Source organism: Tiliqua scincoides, chromosome 5 (assembly GCF_035046505.1).
Source record: "Tiliqua scincoides isolate rTilSci1 chromosome 5, rTilSci1.hap2, whole genome shotgun sequence".
NCBI lineage: Eukaryota > Metazoa > Chordata > Lepidosauria > Squamata > Scincidae > Tiliqua > Tiliqua scincoides.
In genome coordinates this window covers 75,485,368-75,507,287 of record NC_089825.1, presented here as the reverse complement: position 1 = coordinate 75,507,287, position 21,920 = coordinate 75,485,368, and the positions used below count along the sequence as shown (strand labels likewise).

At 41.7% G+C, this 21,920-nt stretch overlaps 1 protein-coding gene across 1 annotated transcript in view; it reads right to left on the bottom strand.

Annotated features, from left to right (window-relative positions):
- Positions 1-21,920, bottom strand: part of REEP1 (receptor accessory protein 1) — a 64,905-nt gene that overhangs the window by 25,888 nt on the left and 17,097 nt on the right. The window contains exons 2-6 of the mRNA XM_066628402.1: positions 15,532-15,604; positions 11,259-11,335; positions 9,453-9,573; positions 7,583-7,696; positions 3,077-3,257 (exon numbers count right to left, since the gene is read on the bottom strand). Of these exons, the coding sequence (XP_066484499.1) occupies positions 3,077-3,257; positions 7,583-7,696; positions 9,453-9,573; positions 11,259-11,335; positions 15,532-15,604 (566 nt within the window). The remainder of the gene's footprint in view (positions 1-3,076; positions 3,258-7,582; positions 7,697-9,452; positions 9,574-11,258; positions 11,336-15,531; positions 15,605-21,920) is intronic.

Sequence of the window (21,920 nt, the reverse complement as noted above, 5' to 3'; positions counted from 1 at the left end):
ATCCTGGAGTGGTCTTGCATCTCTTTTAAAATTGATTCCTTTTATTCATTTGAATATTGATTTGCTTCTTCACTTTTCAAAAAAAAATGTTCAAGCAGCACTTCAATTAATTTTTTTAATGCAGGCAGCCCACCTGAAGATGTAGGTCTCAGGTTACAGAGAAAAAAACACTGGGAATCCTTTTAAAGGTATGCACCCTCTGCCTGCTGCTCTGAATCTTGAGAGCTCCATTTAAAGGCAGCAAGACAGCTGCAGTGAGTAGTTGTGGGTGCCTGGTCAGCAGACATCGGTGGCCTTAGATTAACACACAGGAAGAGAAGCCGAAGGACAGAAACTTTTGAAACTGAACAGAAAATGAAATGTCCTTTTGAATTTCAGGGAGCTGGTAACTAGTGCACAAAACTGAGTATGGTATTTTCTCACACAGTTAGTCTGCATTTGTCATCATACTTTATAGAGCGCTTAAGATTACTAGCGGCAGTACAGTAAGCTGTTTTGCAAATCAGGGCCCAATCCTATCCTACTTTCCAGCACCAGTGCAGGCACAATGCAGCCCTGAGGTAAGGAAACAAATGTTCCCTTACCTTGAGGAGGCCTCTGTGACTGCCTCCCCACCAAAGGATGCAGTGCACACCCTATTGGCACAGCTGCACTGGCACTGGAAAACTGGATAGGATTGGGCCCTCAGTTAACTATATTTGCAGCTCCCATGGCTTCCACAAATGTAGTAACGTTTAAATGCAGGTCTGCCTAACACAGTTTACATTATAAACTTATACATAACCTGTTCCATTTCTTTCCACAGCAAATGCAGCACCAGAGAGGGGCAGATGGGGACAAGAAACAACCTGACAAGTTGCTTGTTCCCTTCATTGCTGGACTCCTGCGGTAATTTGAAGGAAAGACACTTTTTCACATAATCAGAGTGCTTTTCTGTTTTATGACCATTCAAATGCCATTCCCCCGGACTCATTTCTTTTTATGTTTAGGATGAGACCATACATGTGAAGTAAATCATTATTTTTCTTTCAGAAATCCAACACATGGGACAGAACTTGTGTACCCAGAAGTGCACTTGCCTCTATAGGGCCACTAATATTTTCATACTAGTGCTACTACAATTCTACACACAGAACAAGTACTGTACATTAGTTTTGTCACCAAACTGTCTGACCCACAGGCATTGGAGTCCCTCAATTGAAATTTCTTTAAATAAGGCCCACAACTCAACTTGGGAACTGCTAGTGCACCTTAAACCTTTGTGGCAAGAGTAAAAACTCTAGCACTGCAATCCTAACTAGCACTGGAACAGGGAGGCCAGCAGGACTGCCCCATAGCCAGTGTTTCAGGCTGTAAGTGGCTCAGCCTGGGGCAAAGGGAAACACTTCCCCTTACCCCAGGGAGAAGAATGGGTCTATTCGGATCTGCACCACCTCTCCCACTGCATGCTTGTGGGCCCGCCTGCTCTCCCTGCCCCAAAATGCCTCCTCCTCACCCTCCCTACACTCCCCCAAACTCCTCCAACGGCCAAGTTCAGCCAGCACAAACTTACCATCTGTCAGTGCTACAGAGGCTGGATGCAGACTCCACAGGCCAGCACATGTCCGTGCGCTGGCCCAGTTGGCTCAGAAGTAGGCACAAACATGCTTTACATCACGTTTGTAACCCTCCCAGGCCTGTGCAAGGGACTTGGCGCTCTGGCTGAGTGCCTTGTTAGGATTGCGTTCTAAGTCATGCAGAACTATGGCTTTGTAAGAAAAGAAACAGAACATGGAAAAACAATAGACTTGTTGTACCTCAGAAATTACCAAATTTAGTGTAGCATAAGATTTCATGAATTACAATTAATGTGTTTTGTTGGTTTGTAAGTTGTCAAAAGACTTCTTGTTGTTTTGCTACCACAGCTCTGGAAGCTATAACAGAGAAATGTATTATTGTTTGGACTAGCTTAATTTAATATGGTTCTCAAAAGCATGAGGCAGGCATTCAGAAGTACACAAGAACACAGTTAGGGGAAGTACAAGTCCTCAGTAAACTCTTCAATCATTACACATATGGCAATCAATACTTTGAGGAGACAGCGGGGAAGAGCGGTAGTTTAACTTCCCTGGTGTTGCTACCTGCAGTATTCCACCCAAGCATATCACTCCCCATATCTGAGCATAAACAGGAACTGACCGAATTCTTGTGTTTGTCTTAATACATTCATTCTCTCTTTCTCTCTCTAAGGGCGCAATCCAAACCTGCGCTGGAGCAGGCAAGCCAGGAGGCTTGCGCTGCATCCAACGCGGGTTACTGGCCAGCAGCGGCTCAGCCAGAGGCAAGGGGAAACTCTTCCCCTTACCCCTGGGTAAGGGCTGCTGTCCTCAATGGGTCTCCTTGGGCCTGCGCCACTTCTGGAGGTGGCACAAGTCCGAGGAGAGCGGAGCAGCTTGAAGCCACTCCATTCTCCCCGGGGATGGGGATTGGGATCCGGCATAACCGATGGGTCCCGGCCTTGCCCCCAGCTCCCCACGCACCTGCCCCCGGGCCGCACATCACCCACCCTCCCCCCGCCCAGAAACGCCCCCCTCCCCCCTCCCCCCTCCTCCCTGCCCTCCCACGCCTACCTTCACTGCTTGCGTCGGTGTGCCGCTGGCACAAGCGGCAGGGAGGAAGCCGCCACGGAGGCTACTGCCAGCCTCCGTACGTTGACGCATCTAGATGCGCCGACGCAGTTTCCTCCCACGGAGGCACAAACATGCTTCATGGCACGTTTGCGACCCTCCTGGAGCTCCTATGCCAGCATAAGTGCCAGTTAGGAGTGTGCCCTATGAGAGATAATCTTTGCTTCACTTGGATTTTAAAAACAAATTTATGTAAAGAATCCTGCAACACTGTTTCCTTTGGGACAAAATACACCTATTCAATGATTGTTTTAACTTAAATATAAAAAGATGTCCCAAAAACTTCCAGGGTTTACAAATTTCCATATCATCATATTGTCCACAGTTCTTATACATGTTAAAGAAATGTAATAAGAGAAGAAAAATGACTGCTTCAAGATTAAAGATCCCCTCACAATTCTCACACTGACCTGAGCATCCAATACTTTCTGATGCACTTTTGGAAGTTTTGGGATGGCTCTTGCTACTTGTCCGCACAGAAACTGATGGGGCAGGAGTTGGTGGAGTCACAGTGCTGCTGCTCTCTCCTCTAATTGTAGTGAGATCTTGCATACTAAAGCTCCGGAGTCTCTCTGATAGAGCTCCTTGTCCCTGAGGGAAAAGATAAAAAGACATGAAATACTTTTAAGGCTTTCAACAGATCAAACCTTTACACATCTTCAGAGCATTAGGATGCTGCATTCTACCCAACCTTGGGCTTGGATTCTCTGTGAGTCCAGGACAGACCAAGTGTCAGGGGTTGGGCACCTGCCAAGGTTCTATATAGCATCAGAAGGTCAACAGCCAACTCCCAGAGGGACAGAAGCCCTGCTCTGTTCCTTATTGTCAATGCCTGTTTACCTACTCTCTTTAATTGTGCAGACAGTGGCAGAAGAAGAAGGTGCATCAGTTTCCATCCACCTTGCCTTCTTCCTCTGTGTGGTTGTGCAGAGAAAAACCAATGAGGTGATGCACACGGAGAAAAACCAATTGGTGGTAGGCAGTGGTGACAGGGACAAGGAAAACATGGACCAACTCTGGAGGGGGCACATGGAGAGCATTTTGCTAAAGGATTTCACCCAGAACTTGGAACTGACAGTGATCTAGCAAGTGTCAAGATTTCTAATGCAGCAGGGAAGTTGTCCAGCCAAGAAGTAGGAACTGTGAGTCACACAGAAGAAAGCAGTGTTCCAGCATCTTTCAGGCAGCGAGAGGTTTTACAGCTGCTTCTGCAATGCCACCCTGACTTGGAACATTAATGTAGCTCTGACCCAGAGGAGATCAGACTCAAGATTCCTCTTCCCAAATAGTGCTTGGAGATGTAAGGCCTCATGTTGCCAGGTGAGTGCTATGCCTTCTGGTTTGGCATTTAGCAGCAATAGCACCTTCCCTCACCAAGCAACTACCAGACTCAGAGCATGACAGAACTCATTGCAGCTTTTGAGCAGATTGTTGCATAAGCAGCAATATCAACAGCACTAGGAGAGAGGCTTCTACAGGGATTTTCTTAGCTCAGAAAAATTTGGTCAGAGCATTAACAATATCTGCCTTCCACTAATATGTAAAATTCTGCTATAGATTTACCATCTTACAGTAGGTATAAGTTCTTTGAGCTTCATTTTGTTTTGCAAAGTGGAATAAAGTTTTTCCATAGTTAAAGAGGTTTAAAATTGAGTCCATTAGTATTTGCAAACTGCATACAACTCCTCTCATACTATAATTGGGAGTTCATAATGGTACTATATTCTTAGATCATCACTTTGTTTTGTCCATTTTCAAATTCTAATTGCTGTCTGCCTCCCGCAGTGTTACAAGTGGATCTTCCCGGTTTTTCTTCTTTATTTTTCTTTCCATTCCTGTGTTACTTTATGTCCTCACATTGTAATAAAGAATAATATAGACTATGATACTAAGAAACATTGCCACAATTTCATATGCCAACATCAATGCATGTGCAAGATGAACTGTTTTACCTGAACATCTCTGCATAATAAGAACATAAAAAGAACCCTGCTGGATCAGGCCAAAGGCCCTTCCAGTCCAGCTTCCTGTATCACACAGTGGCCCACCAGATGCCTCAGGGAGATCACAAGACAACAAGATACCTTCATCTTGTTGCTACTATCTTGCACCTGACATTCTGAGCTAGCCTATTTCTAAAACCAGGAAGTTGCACATACCCTTGTAATTTGTGATGGACCTCTCTTCTAGAAATCTGTCCAATCCCCTTTTAAAGACTTCAAGGCCAGATGCCATCAACACATCTTGCGGCAAGGAATTCCACAGATTAATTGCAAACTGGGTAAAGAAATATTTTCTTTCATCTGTTCTAACTCTTCCAACACTCAATTTTAGTGGATGTCCCGATTCTGGTATTGTGTGTGAGAGAAAAACATCCCTCTATTCACTCTACCCATCTCCTGCATAATTTTGTAGGTCTCAGTCATGTCCACCCTCAGGAATCTGTAAAGACACTATAACTTTGGCATATAGGCCATGTTCCTTAAACAAGTCTGGTTAAGCCTCAAACTCTTTGTGTATGTGACTCCCCCATCACACATCATGGGAGGAAAGAGATAATCTCACTTTGTGTCTCCAGTTGAATGCAAATTCATAAACCTTTTTTGCATATCCTGTCTGTATTTATATTTGGTATTTGTCCTTCCTTTCCTCAGATACACCAAATACACTTTCACTACACTGCAGTGCACTCACCAATATAGGTCACTCATTATATTTGGCTAGGGCATTACAATAGTTCTCTAACAACTCTTTTTGGGTGAAACAAATATTTATTTTGTATTCTTTCTTAATAAAGCAATAAATTTTTATTGGAAGTTATTTGTCTCTTTTATGAGGAAAAGGGGATTCTCTGCATGATGCTGATATGCTTATCACTTTCCAATAGAGCTGTGTACATTCCCCTAAAACCAGCTCTTTTGGTAACAACAGCTGCTTACATAATAAGCCTAACAATTATTTTCACAATTTGTGCTCAAATCATTTTTTTTGCATCTTCCCAAGTTTACAATCCAAATGAAAAAGCTTCTCTGACTAGAACACACACTGGTTGGAAAAATTAACTTAGATTAATTACATTTGCTAGCAATGCAATTCATATGTAAAGGACTGCTTCCTGAGGTTTGTATCAAGAAGTACATTAGACCCCATTGCCACATTAGACACATTAGACCCCATTAGACACAGAGAATGGGAAAGGACTACCTTATGCCAACAGTTCACTGTGTAACAATCAGAAATGTAGTCACAGCACAATCCTATGCATGTCGACTCAAAGTCCCATTATATTCAATGGGGCTCACTCCTAGGAAAATGTGTATAGGATTGCACCCTAATGGTAAAAAATAGTTAACAATTGCAGTTGACCTGTAATAATTACCCAATACTGCTCCAAAATTTAGAAGTTCATACAAATTATTATAGTTCCTCTCCCAAAATGTTAAGGCCAATAAAGAAATACAGGGTTCTTTCTGTGTTGTACACTGTCCAGTCTGGGTAAGCTTTCGCCCTTAAGGAAGGTCAGGCAGTGATCTGGAGCGGGGAACAAAAGGAACAGACCAAAAGGCTGGAACTATGGGTCCATACCAAGGATTCAAGGCAGAGCACGAATCAAAGGTAGACAGACAATCTTCAGAACCCTGGACAGGTCCCAGGGAGAAGACAACTTGTTCTGACAGAATCCTTGGTAAAGGAGTCCTCCTATACCAGAGGTGTCCAAAGTTTTTGGCAGGAGGGCCACATCATCTCTCTGACACTATGTCAGGGGCCGGGGAAGAAAATAATTAATTTACATTTAAAGTTTGAATAAGTTTACATAAGTTTACATAAATGAATATATTAAAGATGAACTTATATGAAAGAATGACGGTCTTGCGATAGCTCAAGGTCTATATAAGGCCTTGCACAAAGTAAGGCTGGCCTTTCCTTTGCTGCCGCTACTGTATCACAGATGTGAAACAACAAGCAGTGGAGGGAGCCCTCATCCCACAGCTCATGCAAGAGGTCAAACAGTTGCCCTCATGCTGAGAGCAGTTGCATTGGGCCAGTGTGGGCTCCAACAAATCTCCGGAGGGCCAGAGGCTCATTGGAGACTGGGGGCTCCCTGAGGGCCGCATTGAGAGGCCTCGAGGGCCGCAAGTGGCCCCAGGGCTGGGGTTTGGGCACCCCTGTTCTATACTGTCTGGCTCTGACTATTCCCTCAGGTACCACCTCCTTCCTGGGGAATGGAAAAGGTCTGGGCTGGAATCTTACAGTGTACTGCTTCTCTGTCTCCACTGTATATTGTTTGCAGTAGAGAATACAATCAGATGAGGTGTGTGTGTATGTCTCTGTGTATGCCAGGTGTGTGTGCGTATGTCTCTGTTTCCTGCAATTCTCAACTTTCTGAGCTGGTCCTCCTTTAGAGTACAGATTCAGATCTCTGCTGGGGGCAAGGCTGATGACACATACTGTTATGGGTATATTTTGTGGAACACCTATTTCTAATTTTTTTTTAATTAAAAAAAAACACATGCTACGTGTATGTTAATGCTCAAGAAAATAAAATGAAGCCAGTCTTAGAAAGAACATAAGCCAATTTCTTAGTTCGGTACATGCAGCTATTCTTGGTAGCAACCACTATTTTCTAATTATCCATTGTGAACATAAGCACACAGTTTGCTGTCAGTTATCTCAAAGGGTCAATGTCTTAAACATGACATCTGGATGCTTTTGTACTTGTGTCCTTACAATAGAACAGTGCCCTTCCCATGGCTTTCTTCACTGCTCTATCTAGGCGTTTCTCAATCTTTTTTACTGCAAGAGGACTATACATAGGTGAAATAAATCAGAACCCTTTCATTTTCCCCATTGCCCATGGACAACATACAATTGTGATGCTAATGTAACACCATACCCTGCATTGTCCCACTGTTTACCTTGGAAGCCGCCATCACAGCAGCTGTGGCAGCAACGTTTAGCCCCCGCTTCCCAAAATGCACCAGGGCATCATAGCTTCGATCTTTTGCTTGAATTAGGCAATCATCTATTTCCTGCCACACAAGATGAAAAAAGCAAAAACATTCAAATGGAAAGCAAAAACCACCTCGCCTCTTTCATCTTTGGCCTGTTATCTCCAAAAACAATTAGTTTTAAAGTTCTTCCACAGCACTTTTGCATCCCTGCACTCAGACACTGACACTGAAGATCAAACCAGTCATGACAGGGGCAGCCATGTTTGATTATTTATGTGTCTCCCTCACTCATGTACATACTGGGGGTAGAAAGTGGGATTTTTACATCAAAAGAAGTGTGTAAGTGGAGAGGAGATCCCTCCCCTCTCTCCATACTCTGTTGTATCAGCATTGGGACATGGTAAAATAAGGCACACATCTTTTAAAGAGAAAAACAGACTTTCATCCCTTTTCATAAATGAACAGGCAGAAGTGAAAAAGATAGGTCTAGTCTGACTCTAAAGCACACTCCAGTGTCTACAGATTAGGTCATCAGAGATAAGGATCATGTCCAGTGCTAATAATCAAGCCAACATTATATTTTTACTGTTCACCCAAGATAATGTGACATACAGATGTGACACAAGACCAAGTTGATCCATGCAGGTGGATTAGGCCTGGGAAGGGGGTTTGGATGTGCTGTGCGCCACCTCCGCCAAACCCACCTCTCTCCCAGACCTGATCCACCCATTCCCCGCCCCATTACTGCCCTATTCCACCCTCCCCCACTCCATTCCACCCCCCCCCCCCCGTGCCAGGTTTACCTGCTCCAGTGGGCCTTCTGAGGTCTGCCAGCACACAGAGAAAGCTCCAGCCTTCCCAGAAGCGTGCCAACATTTTGTGCTGGCATCCAGCACTTTACAGCCACTTTTCAGCAGCTGCTACTAGTGGAATGTACATTCTGACGGTGCAGCAGCACAATAGGATCAGGTTGTGAATCACGGTTAGCATGGTTTTGTTGTCTTGCTTTATAATTTTTGATCATAATTGCTAGAATAATAAATACTACTTAGGTCACTGGGAGCCTGGAGCTGCATATTTCCTCAAAACTGCCTAGGGTCTGTTCCAAGGGCAGACAATCCATATCCCAACCTGAAGAAGTTGGCTTTGCACTGGATTATGCCTGGAGGACAGCTAGGGGCTCATGCTCTTCAAGCAATGTGTGGCAAAAGCCACTAGTTTAGGTGACTTTTAAGCAGGATGAGGCAAATTCAAGGATGATACATCTATCCATAGCCAGTGTAATGAAATGAATCCTCCCTGTACAGAGGCCGTCTATCTTTGGATAGCCTCCTCCTGTGATGGTGATAAAGAACACAAGAACTTTATCATCACTCTGGTGAGCTTCCAGTGGCATCTGGCTGGCAATTCTTGGAAACAAAATGTTGAACTCAATGGACCCATGACCTGATCCAACATTCACAATATTCACAATATTGTTCACAATAATTCCATCTCTTGCTCAATACGTACTTATCCTTACAAGCAGAAGTTACTTAAAGTAACCACTGATAGTTCTGATTTGAATTCAAGACACCTGTAACTGTGTTATTCCTAGAAGTAACTACAGTTTCAGAAGCAATTTGCCATCATTGTCCAAATCTAGTTGACTACTGTTCCTGTTCATATGATTTTTTAGTACTGATATTTCCAGTGATGCATGAAAGCAAGTCTTTCTGAATTAAATTATGAGCACTCTAAGTAAACACAACACATTACATGTTAACAAGGAGCAAAATTAGCTCGACCTTGAGAAATTAAAGCAGATAATGTACAAAGAAACATTCATAATTACCTTTTCTTTTGAAGACAGTGTTGGGTGTACAAATTTCCTGTACAAAAGGCTGGAGCCCTTGGTATATGGTGACAGCAACCAAGCTACAAAAGCTATTTTGAGTTCATAATAAAATGGAAACCTACAGGAAAACAAAACTACAAATCTGTAAAAGACGTATAGATGTCCCTTACATTTGACAACCGAACTCTTCTGTAATTACAGGTGTTTTGTGTTTTTTTTATTTAAACCAGGATGCAAATCTAGAACATCAGTTTGTACACGTATTAATTAAAGGCATATTACATTTTTTCTGTTACATTTGCTTTACACAAATAGGCTAAAACTCTTGGAAAGCTGTCACATCCTTTAAATCTGGAGAAGCCCAATGGTTGCGTTATACCCAGATATTATTATTATTATTATTATTATTATTATTATTATTAACTTTTCAACTAAAAGTTCACAAAGCGGTTTACAGAGAAAAATCGAATAACTAAATGGCTCCCTGTCCCAAAAGGGCTCACAATCTAAAAAGATGCAAAACAATACCAGCAGACAGCCACCAGAACAGACAGTGCTGGGGTGAGGTGGGCCAGTTACTCTCCCCCTGCTAAAAAAGGAGCACCCACATGAAAAAGTGCCTCTTACCCAATTAGCAGGGGATATGCTTCTTGGATAGCTGGCCTGGTACATGTGGAATCTGTCCTGGTTTCTTTCAAGGGACAGCCTAACAACCCCCCCCACTCCACTTTTTTCTAGTCTATTATTTTACTGCATCAAATGAGATTTTTCTCGTTTTGTTAAAAATGTTGTTAGTCTCAGGTCCCCAGGTGTCCAAAACTGGTCCTAAAAGCTAACTCATCCACTCAGATTGTTCTCTGTCCCTGTTCAAATTACAAAAAATGGTGGTTATCTCGTCACCATAGTCTGTTTATCTTTGTGAGGTTTCTTTTTTCAGCAACCCACAGATGTCAGCAGAGGTGACAGTGGAATCACAGACTCTCGTAATTCACCTCACCTCTAGTTGTTGTTGTTGTTGTTGTTGTTGTTGTTGTAACCTTTATTGGCATATACATACATCAAAACAATATACAAATATAATTCAAAATTTATATAAGATCAGAAGATGTTCATAATTATGGACATCTCACCTCTAGTTTCATCATATTCAAGAGTGGCTTCCAGGCCTTCTCTATGCATAGAGAAGCACAATATGACAGTCTCATCTATACTTGGTAACACAACTACATGAGAGCACCTAAATGTGAAACAGGATTGTCAAATGCCTTCATGTGTCCTCCCTGACTCTCCTTAACAATAAAATGAACAACTCCACCAATACAGAATCCACTGTGCTTCCTTACATGTGGGCAAGCCATACAGAGGTGCACTGCAACAAGTTTTCACTATTCAATAACTTCTAAATGGTTCTTCCTCCTGACTACTGCTCTACACTGGTCTTTTTCTGTTTATTGGTTTCTGGTTATTCTTGCACACATTTTCATACCAAGTTAGTGCAGTCAGGCTGTTCCTGTGGGGAAGGAATTTCCCAGGAAAGTTGGGAAGTGCAATGGGGAAAATAATGAGCACAAAACTGTTTCTCTGCAAAGTATTTTCCATCCCCTCCCTACTCTGCACAGCACCACCCAAATGTGACATTTTGGGCAGAGAAAATGCCCAGTTTCCAAAGCAAATATCCGATGCACCTGGTGTTATTGAACACCAACAAATCTTATGCTTTTTGCTTCTTTAAAAAGCAAACAAACAACATTTACATGTTCCTCATTTTCTTTCAATAAGCATGCACACTGATTGGATACAAACCAGCAAAGAAAAATGTCTGTGAACGTCTCTGCTGTTGTGAACAGAGCAAATATGATCCAATACATCATCCATTTCACCTGCAAAGGAAGTGCAAACAGATTATAAACATATAAGTTGCAAATGGGCCCAAGGCAAGTACTCTGGATAATTTCCCTCTACCTCTCCAGTCAAAAGGAGGCAGAAGCAGGTCTGTCTCAGGTAGTTGTCTGGGCAGGGGTGTTACCAGCAAAGGGTAGCAGTTATTTACTGTATTATATTTTTACTCTTCAAGGAGGGGGATACATCTGTATTTTCTACCTTCAACAGCAAAATGTCTGGATTCAGGGATAGGTAATGAAGAGTGGCTTACACATGATCATGGGGCATGAGAAACCCTGGTAAATATGAAATTAATTCCAATTACAATGAACAAGGGGCATTTACACGGGGCATCAAATCCTTTCACTCATACAAATAAGTGTTCAAATTCATACCACTCCTCAGTCTTCCTCATTTCAATTTGTAGTCACTTGTATGAACAAAATTTTATTTTTGTAATTGAGCATTAAAGTATTAAATGAATCACTGAACTGAGACTTTGGTGGACATTCTTGTCTAGAACCTACAACTATCTTTCAATTTAGCTCTAAGAAATGGAAAGAGGCAACGGTGCAAGGGACTACCTCTATTTGCATCTATGGACTTTTGTTCAGCTCAGGTCATGCCTCCAGGATACAGATAACCATAGCCAACCATCAACTTCAGTGTGATGTAAGTGAGATTTCCACCCACAATATCGTTCTGTGCCACAGATGATCCTGTGCACACATACTACTGAATCAGGAGTCCTGAATTAAACCCAAGGCCATGTTCCAATGAGCAGGGAGTTAAGTATGCAAATGTAAAACATGTCCTTAAGATGTCCTTGAGCCCCCTCCTATTGGGAGAAGAAAGGCAAGGCATAAACATTTTTTTAAAAATAAATTAGACAATGACTGCTGCTGCTCCTTATATAGCCTCCTATTGCACGATATTCTTATGATTCCACCTTGTAATATAGTTTGAGCTCTCAAACACTTTAACTTGGCTGTTCAACATCCATCTAGTTTTGCCTTCCAAATATAATTATCATGGTTTCAGGTGTCTTGTACTGATTTTATTCCACGTACATTATGCCATTGCTTCAGGGTCATATTCTGGTTAGCTGTGGCTCAGAAGACACCCGATGTACATATACATTTATTCAATGACCCCAAAATAATGGCTACCGCAAAATTACCTGTCTTCACATTTAATGTCTAAACAAAATGCTTTAAAGTAATGCCTTAAATAATCCAATACTTCATATCTTAATATTTAATATCAGAGAACAAGAGTGGAGGTTCACTTATGGATTAGAAACTGGCAGAAGAACAGGAAACAGAGAATGAGTGTAAATGGCCAATTTTCACAATGGAGAGAAATGAAAAGAGGTGTACCCCAAGGGTTGACTTGGGATCAGTTCTTTTCCATTTATTCATTAAGACCAGAGTCAGGGATAAGCAGCAAGGTAGCCAAGTTTGTGGACAACACAAAACTTTTCTAGGTGGTGAAGAAAGGTTTGTGAAGAGATCCAGAAGGATCTCTCCAAGGTGGGAGAATGGGCAGCAAAATGGCAAGTGTACTTCAATATAAGTAGGTGTAAAGTGGCACACATTGGAGCAGGACATCAACATTTCACATATATGCTGATGGGTTCTGAGCTGTCTGTGACAGACCAGGAAAGAGAACTTGGGGTGATGGTGGACAGCTCGATGAAAGGGTCAACCCAATGTGCTGTGAAGAAGGCCAATTTAATGCTCAGGATTATTTTAAAAAGGGATTAAGAATAAAACAGTCAATAATATTGTGCCATTGTACAAATTGATCGTAAGGCCAGATCTGGAATTTTGTACCCAGTTCTGGTCGTCACATCTCAAAAAGGATATAATGGAATTAAAAAAAGTTCCAAAGAGAGTGACCAAAATGCTTAGAGGGCTGTGGTACTTGCCTTACAAGGCTTACAGCATTTAGGGCTCTTCAGTCTAGAACAGGGTGTCAAATTCATTTCATACAGAGGGCCGCAGTTAGCAATCAGGGCTTCTGCTGAGGGCCGGAAGTGATGTCATTAAGCAGAAAGTGATATCATTAAGCAGCTGATGTTGTTGTTGGCATCCTTCAGTCTTGGAAGACTATGGTATTGAGCTCTGAATGGTGGTTCTGGAAAAGAGTATCCTCTCTAGTGCGCAAAGCTTGGGTAAAGTAGATATGGAGGATAGACTGTTACCCATGCAGCAAATCCCCCCTCTCCACGTCGCTGAAATGGTCCAATGGAAAGGCAGAAGCGAATACAGTTGGTTCCAGCGGTTTTGCAGGAGTTGCCAGAACGTGACTGTGTTCAGCCATGAACTGCCTCAGGGAAGCCTAGAGGTTGAATCCTGAAGCCTTTTCTATAACTGGATGTAGCCACAAGGCACTGGAGGTTTGGGATCAGAGTTTTCCTTCTCTCAGATGAGCTGCCTTCCCAGGCTAAGGAGTCCCATCTAGCCGGTGACTGTTCAGTCGCCTCTTACGACAAGTACAGCCAAACTGAGCAGCTAATGGCCAGAAATCAGACCTTGTTCTCATATAGAAACTCATTAACTGCAAATGACAGAAGAGAAAATACGCAAATCTTGATCATATTTCAAGATTTGAGAAAGCCCAATTTTCATGTTGGTTGCTGTTTCAGCGGTAACACCTCAGCAGTGGAGAGCCTGAGGGCCGGATAAAAAGCTTCTGGGGGCCACATCTGGCCCCTGGGCCTTATGTTTGACACCCCTGGTCTACAAAGTGCCTGAGAGGGGACATGATTGCGATATATAAAATTGTGCATGGGATAATAAAGGGGGGAGTTATTTTCCCACCTCCATAGCCCAGAAGGACATCTAATAAATACTATTGGTGGGAAGGTGAGAACAGTCAAAAGTGAAAATTTCTTTACCTAGTGTGAAAAAGTGAAAATTTACCAAAAGTGAATAATTCTTTACCTATGAATCTGTGGAACTCCTTGCCACAGGAGGTTGTGATGGTACCTGGCCTATATGCCTTTAAATGGGGATGGACAGATATATGGAGGAAAAGTGCATCACAGGTTACGATGACTGCAGGCAACCCCCAGGTTTAAGGTAGCTTACCTCCAAAAGCCAGAGGCAATGGAGTAGCAGCAGAATACAGGTACCTTGTTGTATCTGGTGGGCTGATATATAGGAAACTGGACAAGATGTGCCCTTGGCCTGCTCCAGCAGGACTCATCTTCTATTCTTATGCCTAGTTCCTATTACTTGATTAACAGTTGGCTGACCCATCCTATCTTAAGCTGCAGTGCGAAGTTTGGCAGAATGGAGTTAGGAAATTACAACTTTATATGTCATTTTCTTGACATTAACAGAAACAACTGCTCATTAACTCTGTCCCCGCAAGCAATCACTACAACAGACACGAGAGGATTTCAGAAAGTCATGACAAAATGGTTGTCTACATTGTGCTCTGTACTATTGCTAAATGTTCAAGACTCTCCCATAATACCCATTCAGGACCAAGGTTGCTGATTAAAATTAATCTACAGTGAGGAATCCTAAAATAAACTTAAGGACAACAGCCTGTCAAATATATGTCATCCACAGATGCCACTATTTAGGAAGATGTGGTTTCCTATACGTGTTGCAACATCTAACCTTCCAAACATTAGAAATCACCATTCAATTTCATTTCTGACTTTGGACTGTATGTGAAGTCATTCTGCTCACGCATTCAAGGGCTGGTTTTGCAGACACCTCTTTCCTGGTGCAGCCCTCTGTACTGCATGTCATCTTGCTCTGAAGAGTCCCTCAATGGGGGGGAGGGACTACAAAAATCCCTACTTCTTGTGCAAGAAGAACAATTTGGAAGAATACAAATCTTGCACCTAGGTTTTGTTGTTGTTGTTGTTTTAATTTAAAAGAGTCATTTCCAGGTTATCCAAAAGTAAAAAAAAAAAAAAACTTTTAAAAAGAGAGATCTGTTATCTTGGCAGTTACAGCTTCTTTGAAACATTAAAGTGGAAGATGCCATAGTGACAATTTGAAACTAAAGAATGCAGAAAAATCACATCTGAAACTCTAAAGCACATAAGCTCTTCACTCTTTCTGAAGGGCTCAGTAAAAAGCATTAGAAGGCATTTTGCAAACAAAAACCTAAGTTTATCTTAATGATCCTATGACTGCTACCACAGGATAATCCCAGAAGTGTTACTTACATATTCTTTAATATCCTTTGATTTTACAGCTTTGTAAGAATAATATGCAGGGTAAAGTGTGCCAAATATAAGTCTAGAAGGAAAGAAAAAGGAAAAAAATTAACTTTCCAACAAAAGGAAATATATTTTGAATAAACAGATTTTTTTTTTCACTTTGGAGTTATTTTCTCACAAACTTTTAATTATTATCTATTCCTGTTCTTACTGAAAGAGGTGCTAAAGTGAGGCAGGAACAAAAATAGATTAACTGCTGCCTTAAAATACACACACACACACACACACACACACACACACACACACACACACGCAACGAGAAGACCAAGAAGTGCTAGAAATTACAGCACATCATAGTTGTGCAGAAGAGGGAAATTTGGAAGGCCCAGTTTTCTCACCCCTCCTGATACAGCATTCTACCTTTCAAAAATGTTCTTCTGTACATTTATTAAAAGTAAAATTTATTAATTTATCCAGCTATGTAAACCACTTTGTGACCTAATATTCTTAATAATAATAGTAAACTTACAGACATTTTGTTTGACCCCATCTATATAGGCAAGTGAAGGCTTTGCCAAGGAAGCAATGGGGATGACTACCCTAAGCCCCAGTCATGGATGGGGCCACATAACAAAGAACAACACTACACTGCAAGTAATGCAGGGTTTTACAACAGCAGAACATAATTCTACTGTCATAACATGGCAGCCATTTTGAGTGTGCTGCCACAGCCAGTGCAGGAGGCCCACCAGAGGATCCACAATGGTAGGTGTGACAACAGGCAGGGATGGGAAGAAATAGGGTGTTCCTGGGCAGGAAGAGCATGTGGTATTTGCCACACTTGCATGCTTTGTTGGCACAGCTGCATTGACGGGAGGGATTTGAGTAGGATCGGGCTGTAAGACAGAAAGAAAGGGGGGACTCAAATGTATTCAGCCTTCAGGGTCTTAAAATGTCACTTGGAAGGCTGTAAAGTTCTACAATGAATGGCAACTATTAATGCAACTTTTTGTGAAGGACTCATGCTAGCTGTCCTTGAAGAACAGTCTTAAGACCATTATTAAAATAGTTTTCTCTCATCTCCATGATATAAGTGTGATTAGGACAACTTCTAATTAACCATTCTTGGCCCAAAGGTTCAAGGGGGCTGTGGCAAGTCAACTCCAGATGCTTTTGATTTAATGGATCATTTGGATTCCTTTCAAACTCATTTCTGGCCTGGGTTCAAGGACAAAAACTCGTTTGGTCACTTTGGGAGCCATAAGATTCAGTAATAGCCACTAACTCAGATGGTTTTAAAAGGGAATTGATAAACTCACAGAGGATTAGTCAATTAGTCTGAACCTATGGGTTCAAAGGCAGTATGCCACTGAATTTCAGCTGCTAGGAAGCAACAGAAGGAAGAAGACTGTTGCCTACAGGATCTGCTTGTGAGAAGCTGGATGCTGGGCTAGCTGGTCATGTAGTGAGATCTATCAGACGCTTACGTTTTTAGTCTGACCTGTAAGGAAAGAGAGGGGTAGCATATCCATTCTTCTGGATCTCTCAGTGGCTTTCCATGCTGGGTGCCCTGAGTAGTTACTGTTCTTCCACACAGGAAGATTCTTTGGATTCTGTTCCATCTTGCTCCCATACTCCTTAATATCTACATGAAACCGCTACGTGGAATGTTCAAGGTGTCACCAGTCACCAACCCTTCCCCTATGCCATCTTGGGCAAGAAGTCACCAGTAGTCAGCATAAGTGTTAAATGACTTCCCCTTGCCCACACCAATCCCATTGTTTCCTATGGGACAGGGGTGTCCAAACTTTTTGGCAGGAGGGCCACATCATCTCTCTGACATTGTGTCGGGGGCCAGGAAAAAAAAGAATTAATTTATATTTCAAATTTGAATAAATTTACATAAATGAATATATTAGAGATGGAACTTATATGAATAAATGAAGGTCTTGCAGTAGCTCAAGGTCTATAAAAGACTTTGCACAAAGCAAGGCTGGCCTTTCCTTCGCTGCCGTTGCAGCATCACAAATGCGAAACAGCAAGCAGTAGAGGGAGTCCTTGTTCCACAACTCAGGTGAGAGGTCGAACAGTTGTCCTCATGCTGAGAGCAGTTGTGTCAGGCCAGCACGGGCTTCAGAAAGTCTCCAGAGAGCCACAGGCTCATCAGAGACTAGGGGCTCCCTGCATGCCTGATTGGGAGTCCCCAAGAGCCGCAAGTGGCCCCCGGGCCGGGGTTTGGGCACCCCTGCTATGGGAGAAGGCGTTTTAATTAACACTTTTAAAAGATATTTGTGATTTTCCAGTAACATAACCCTTGCATAAATTGAGAGCTTCCTGAATGTCTTCTTTCCACTATGTCTTTGAATGCCTTTCAAAGTCCACTATGAAGGACTATCTGAAGGGTATTTATCCACATTTATCTGGAACATGGTAAATAAACTGAACATTTAATCCCAGCAGATGGAAATGCTGGTAGGGGTGGGTCTGCTGACCTAGTTTTTCAGAGGGGTCATGTTCCATCTCAAGGCATTTGCTCTAAGCTTGAAAGTATACCAATTCAGCCTTGCTGTTAGAAATCCAGGTTATGGCCATGACCAGGTGTATGTTCTTTCCGTTTTATTTGATTTTTGTTCCTTTTGTGGGGGAGGGAAGATACATTTACACAAATATATATATTTATAGACACCTCTAATAAAATCTACAAAGTCTATCCAGTTTTCTAATATGCGCATTGCAAGAAATATACAAAAAGAGCACACATGACAAAATAAATGCAATAAATGGCATGGAAGCCCTTTATTAATATTATTATAATATTTTATTAATGTAAAATCATAGTGGGTGGGTGGGTACTCATTCATTTCAATATTTTATTTTTAATATTTACACTTCATGCTACCATGACACGTGACTGCATTTGGGGAAATGTTACAGACCTGTAGTTTTAACAAGCTACTATGTATATTCTTTTAACAATGATAGTAAATGGGACTTACTCCTGCATAAGTGTGGGTAGGATTGCAGCCTAGGATTGTTAAAAATGTTCCTGCTTGATGACGTCACTTCCGGACATGACATCACTTCTGGTGGGTCCTGACAGATTCTCATTCTAAAAAGTGGGTCCATGAGAATCACTGTTCTAGAACATAATAATAGTGTACCACCAAACCATTCTTATTGATGTATTCCTCATTGGCCTGTATTTAATTAATTGCTTTAGATGTGATAGCTACACCCCATATTTCATAACACACTTCAGAGGAGTGAGTGGTGGTGAATTTATTTCAGAAATATTTATAACAATCAACTTCTGAGTAAGAATACTAAGGATTGTGTTGCACAGCTGCAATCCTATATCCACTTATCTGGACTAAGTCCCACTGAATGTACTTCTTTGAAGGCTTACATGCATAGGATTGTACTGTTACAGCTCAGTCCAACCAATTTTCCAGCACTGATGCAGCTATGCCCACAGGGTACATGCTGTATTCTGCAGTGGGGGTGGGGTGGGGTGGACAGACACAGGGGCCTCTTCAAGGTAAGGAAACATTTATTCCCTTCCCTCGGGTCTGCATTGGTGCTGAAAAGTTGGTTAGGATTGGGCTGTGAGTGACATACAGAAATAACCTACAGCAATGGCGTAACTAGAGGGGGTGCAGGGGTAGCAAATGCCCCAGGCTAGAGCCTGCCTGGGGGCAACAGACTTGCAGCCACCGCCTCCCATGCAAAAGGCCCTACAGGAATTTCTCCCTGATGGCTTCCTCTGCAAAAGAGCTCTCCAAAACCTTTTTTAAAATTTTCCACACTTCCCAAAGTCCCACACTTCCCACACTTTTACGAAGTCGGCAAATGTTTCCCACAGTGTCTGCTATTATCATGGATCAGATCATAAATTTATTGTCAATGTATGTGGAGCAAGATACCACTGATGACATCCTTAGTTTAATAAATCTGTCTTTCAAATTCATTGAACTCATTTATTAACAGGTCAATTGTGAACATCTGCTCACAATTAAGTCCCACTCGGATCCATGAGGTTTACTCTCAGGTGAGTAGATTCAGAATTGTACCCTAATGCTCCAGTCCTATTGGGGATTTATCTAGTGATCTAGTGAGCTAGATGTATACATTCCATACAGATGTACCCCCAAGTACCACTTAAATTTTTTTTTTCTGTGCACAACAGCAGAAAGTGGTATATGTGGACAGCTCCAGATTTAACTTTAATCAAGTTGCTAGCCTTAGGCTTTTCCATTTACGTTTAAAAAAAATTTCTGTGGTATGGAATGCTATATTGTAAAGAATAAATGTAAATCTTCTTGCTCAGACTAATAAAGCCCCATAAGATTTATCCAAATGCTGTGACAGGCCTTTTCACACTTGTTTTATGTTTCCCAAAAAGCCATAATATGAGGGAGAAACAAGAGCAGTACAAATCTTTCCCCCAACCATCATGGCTCATCTGGATTGGGCTTCCTGCAGCTAATATTTACCAATGACGGCTTCCCTCCTGGGGCAAATATCAACTGTAAAGGCCCCAAATTAGACTGGTAGTGTCATTGGGGGAGGGGTGAGGTTAAATCTCCCGCCTTTCACCACAGTCCCTATCCTGATCCCCCCTGCAGCTACTATTTAGGAAATAAAAGGGATAATGATGCCCAAGGGCTAATAATATGTAGTTTGGTTCTTACAGGCTAACCTAATAAGCAATTAGAATAAAATCAAGATAGATTACACAGTTCTTGTTAAGCTTACTCACAGTCAGAGACACCACTAGAGTTTGTGTCACCTGATGCAAGAGCTCATTACGTCACCCCCATGATGGACCCCCATACCAGACCATACAGAACAAATTGCAATATCATATGCACAGCCTAAATGGAGTGGCATCACTAGGGTTGATGTAACCCCCATTAACTTTATTTATTTAAACAAATAACAGTAAAGGTCACCGAACAAAACAGTAACCAACAAAAAACCACTGGCCAAAGACAGCACTCACTATCGTGTTGATAGAGTTCTAGCATTAATAAACATGAATAAGAGTTCTAGCATTAGCTCTGATACATGGAAATAAGAACTGACTCATACTAGCACCTTATTGGTTCCCTGCAGTGCAATAGTAACATACTGGCTCTCAGAACTCATTGGTTAGTTTTGAGTTGAGGGAATCTACTTTTTGTTACATAAAGTGGTTGTGTTTTCCTTTTCTGGTTAGTTGCCCATAACATTTGATTGAATACAGACATTTCAATGCAGTTTAGTTTGTTTCATTGCATTCTGCATGAAATTCCACGTCAAATGATATACAACATGATGGTACTATTGAAAAAAAAACAAGAGTTCACATTTTAGCAGTAGTGGTGTAACCCCCCCCCCCCCACACACACACACAAATGCATCATCCAGTGTGGTTAACACATGCACCTCCACGATGCCACTGCTCACAGTGGTATTATTTAATTATAAGTTCTAACTTAAAATGTTTCACAAAGCGAAAAAATTAGTTTAAAAATCTGAACTGTTCAGGGAGATTATAGATACTTAAATGGTATATCCTGGGATAAAATATGAAGAAAGCATCAAGGTACATTAGAAAATTTATGACAAGGTACAGAAATTATTCAGACCCTTCCCCCAAATAGAGACAAGGAATAGCCATCCTAACTCAACATTTGTATATTTACAGCAGAAATGACACTGCAAACAAAAAATGTAAAAAGGGTATTTTTTTTTTGCACAGGTCAAAGGAACAGCCATCTCTCTCTCTCTCTCTCTCTCTCTCTCTCTCTCTCTCTCACCTTTTCAGAGTTCTACTACATTTCTTTTCCCATTCATAGGCCTGAACTGTTGCTATCTCGTGGTCTTCTTTCCTGCAAATCAGACTCCAGCCTTTGAAGATTTGCATTTGCTTTCTTCGTTTATCCTAACAACAGAAATGAACTGGCCTCACACAGACAGTGGAGTTTACAAGCCCTGTGAAACATGGTTATATATGGCAAAGCCTTGGTCTGTTTCCTATTGGAGAAGGGGACTGCTCTCTACTTTGTTTACATATATCCCTAACTGAGATCCTTGGTTAACAAAAGATGCATACAAATGTACATAAAAACCACTGTCGCTGCACTCTGGAAGTGTTACCTTCTGGTCCAACATACCTATTCAAGACTGCACATAGGGAAAAAACCAGATTGCAGCCAAAGCAGGTTGGCTGGCAGTTGTAACAATATCACCCTACCTTATTGTCCCCCAGCCACCTTCATCCAGCAGTTTTAAAATATTTTAACAATTGACTGTACTAAATAAATGTTTAATTGTATAAAATATGAGTGCTGCTATAAAAAAGGCAGACAACCCAACTGAAGCATGAGATGAGATGCAAGAGTGAGAACTGA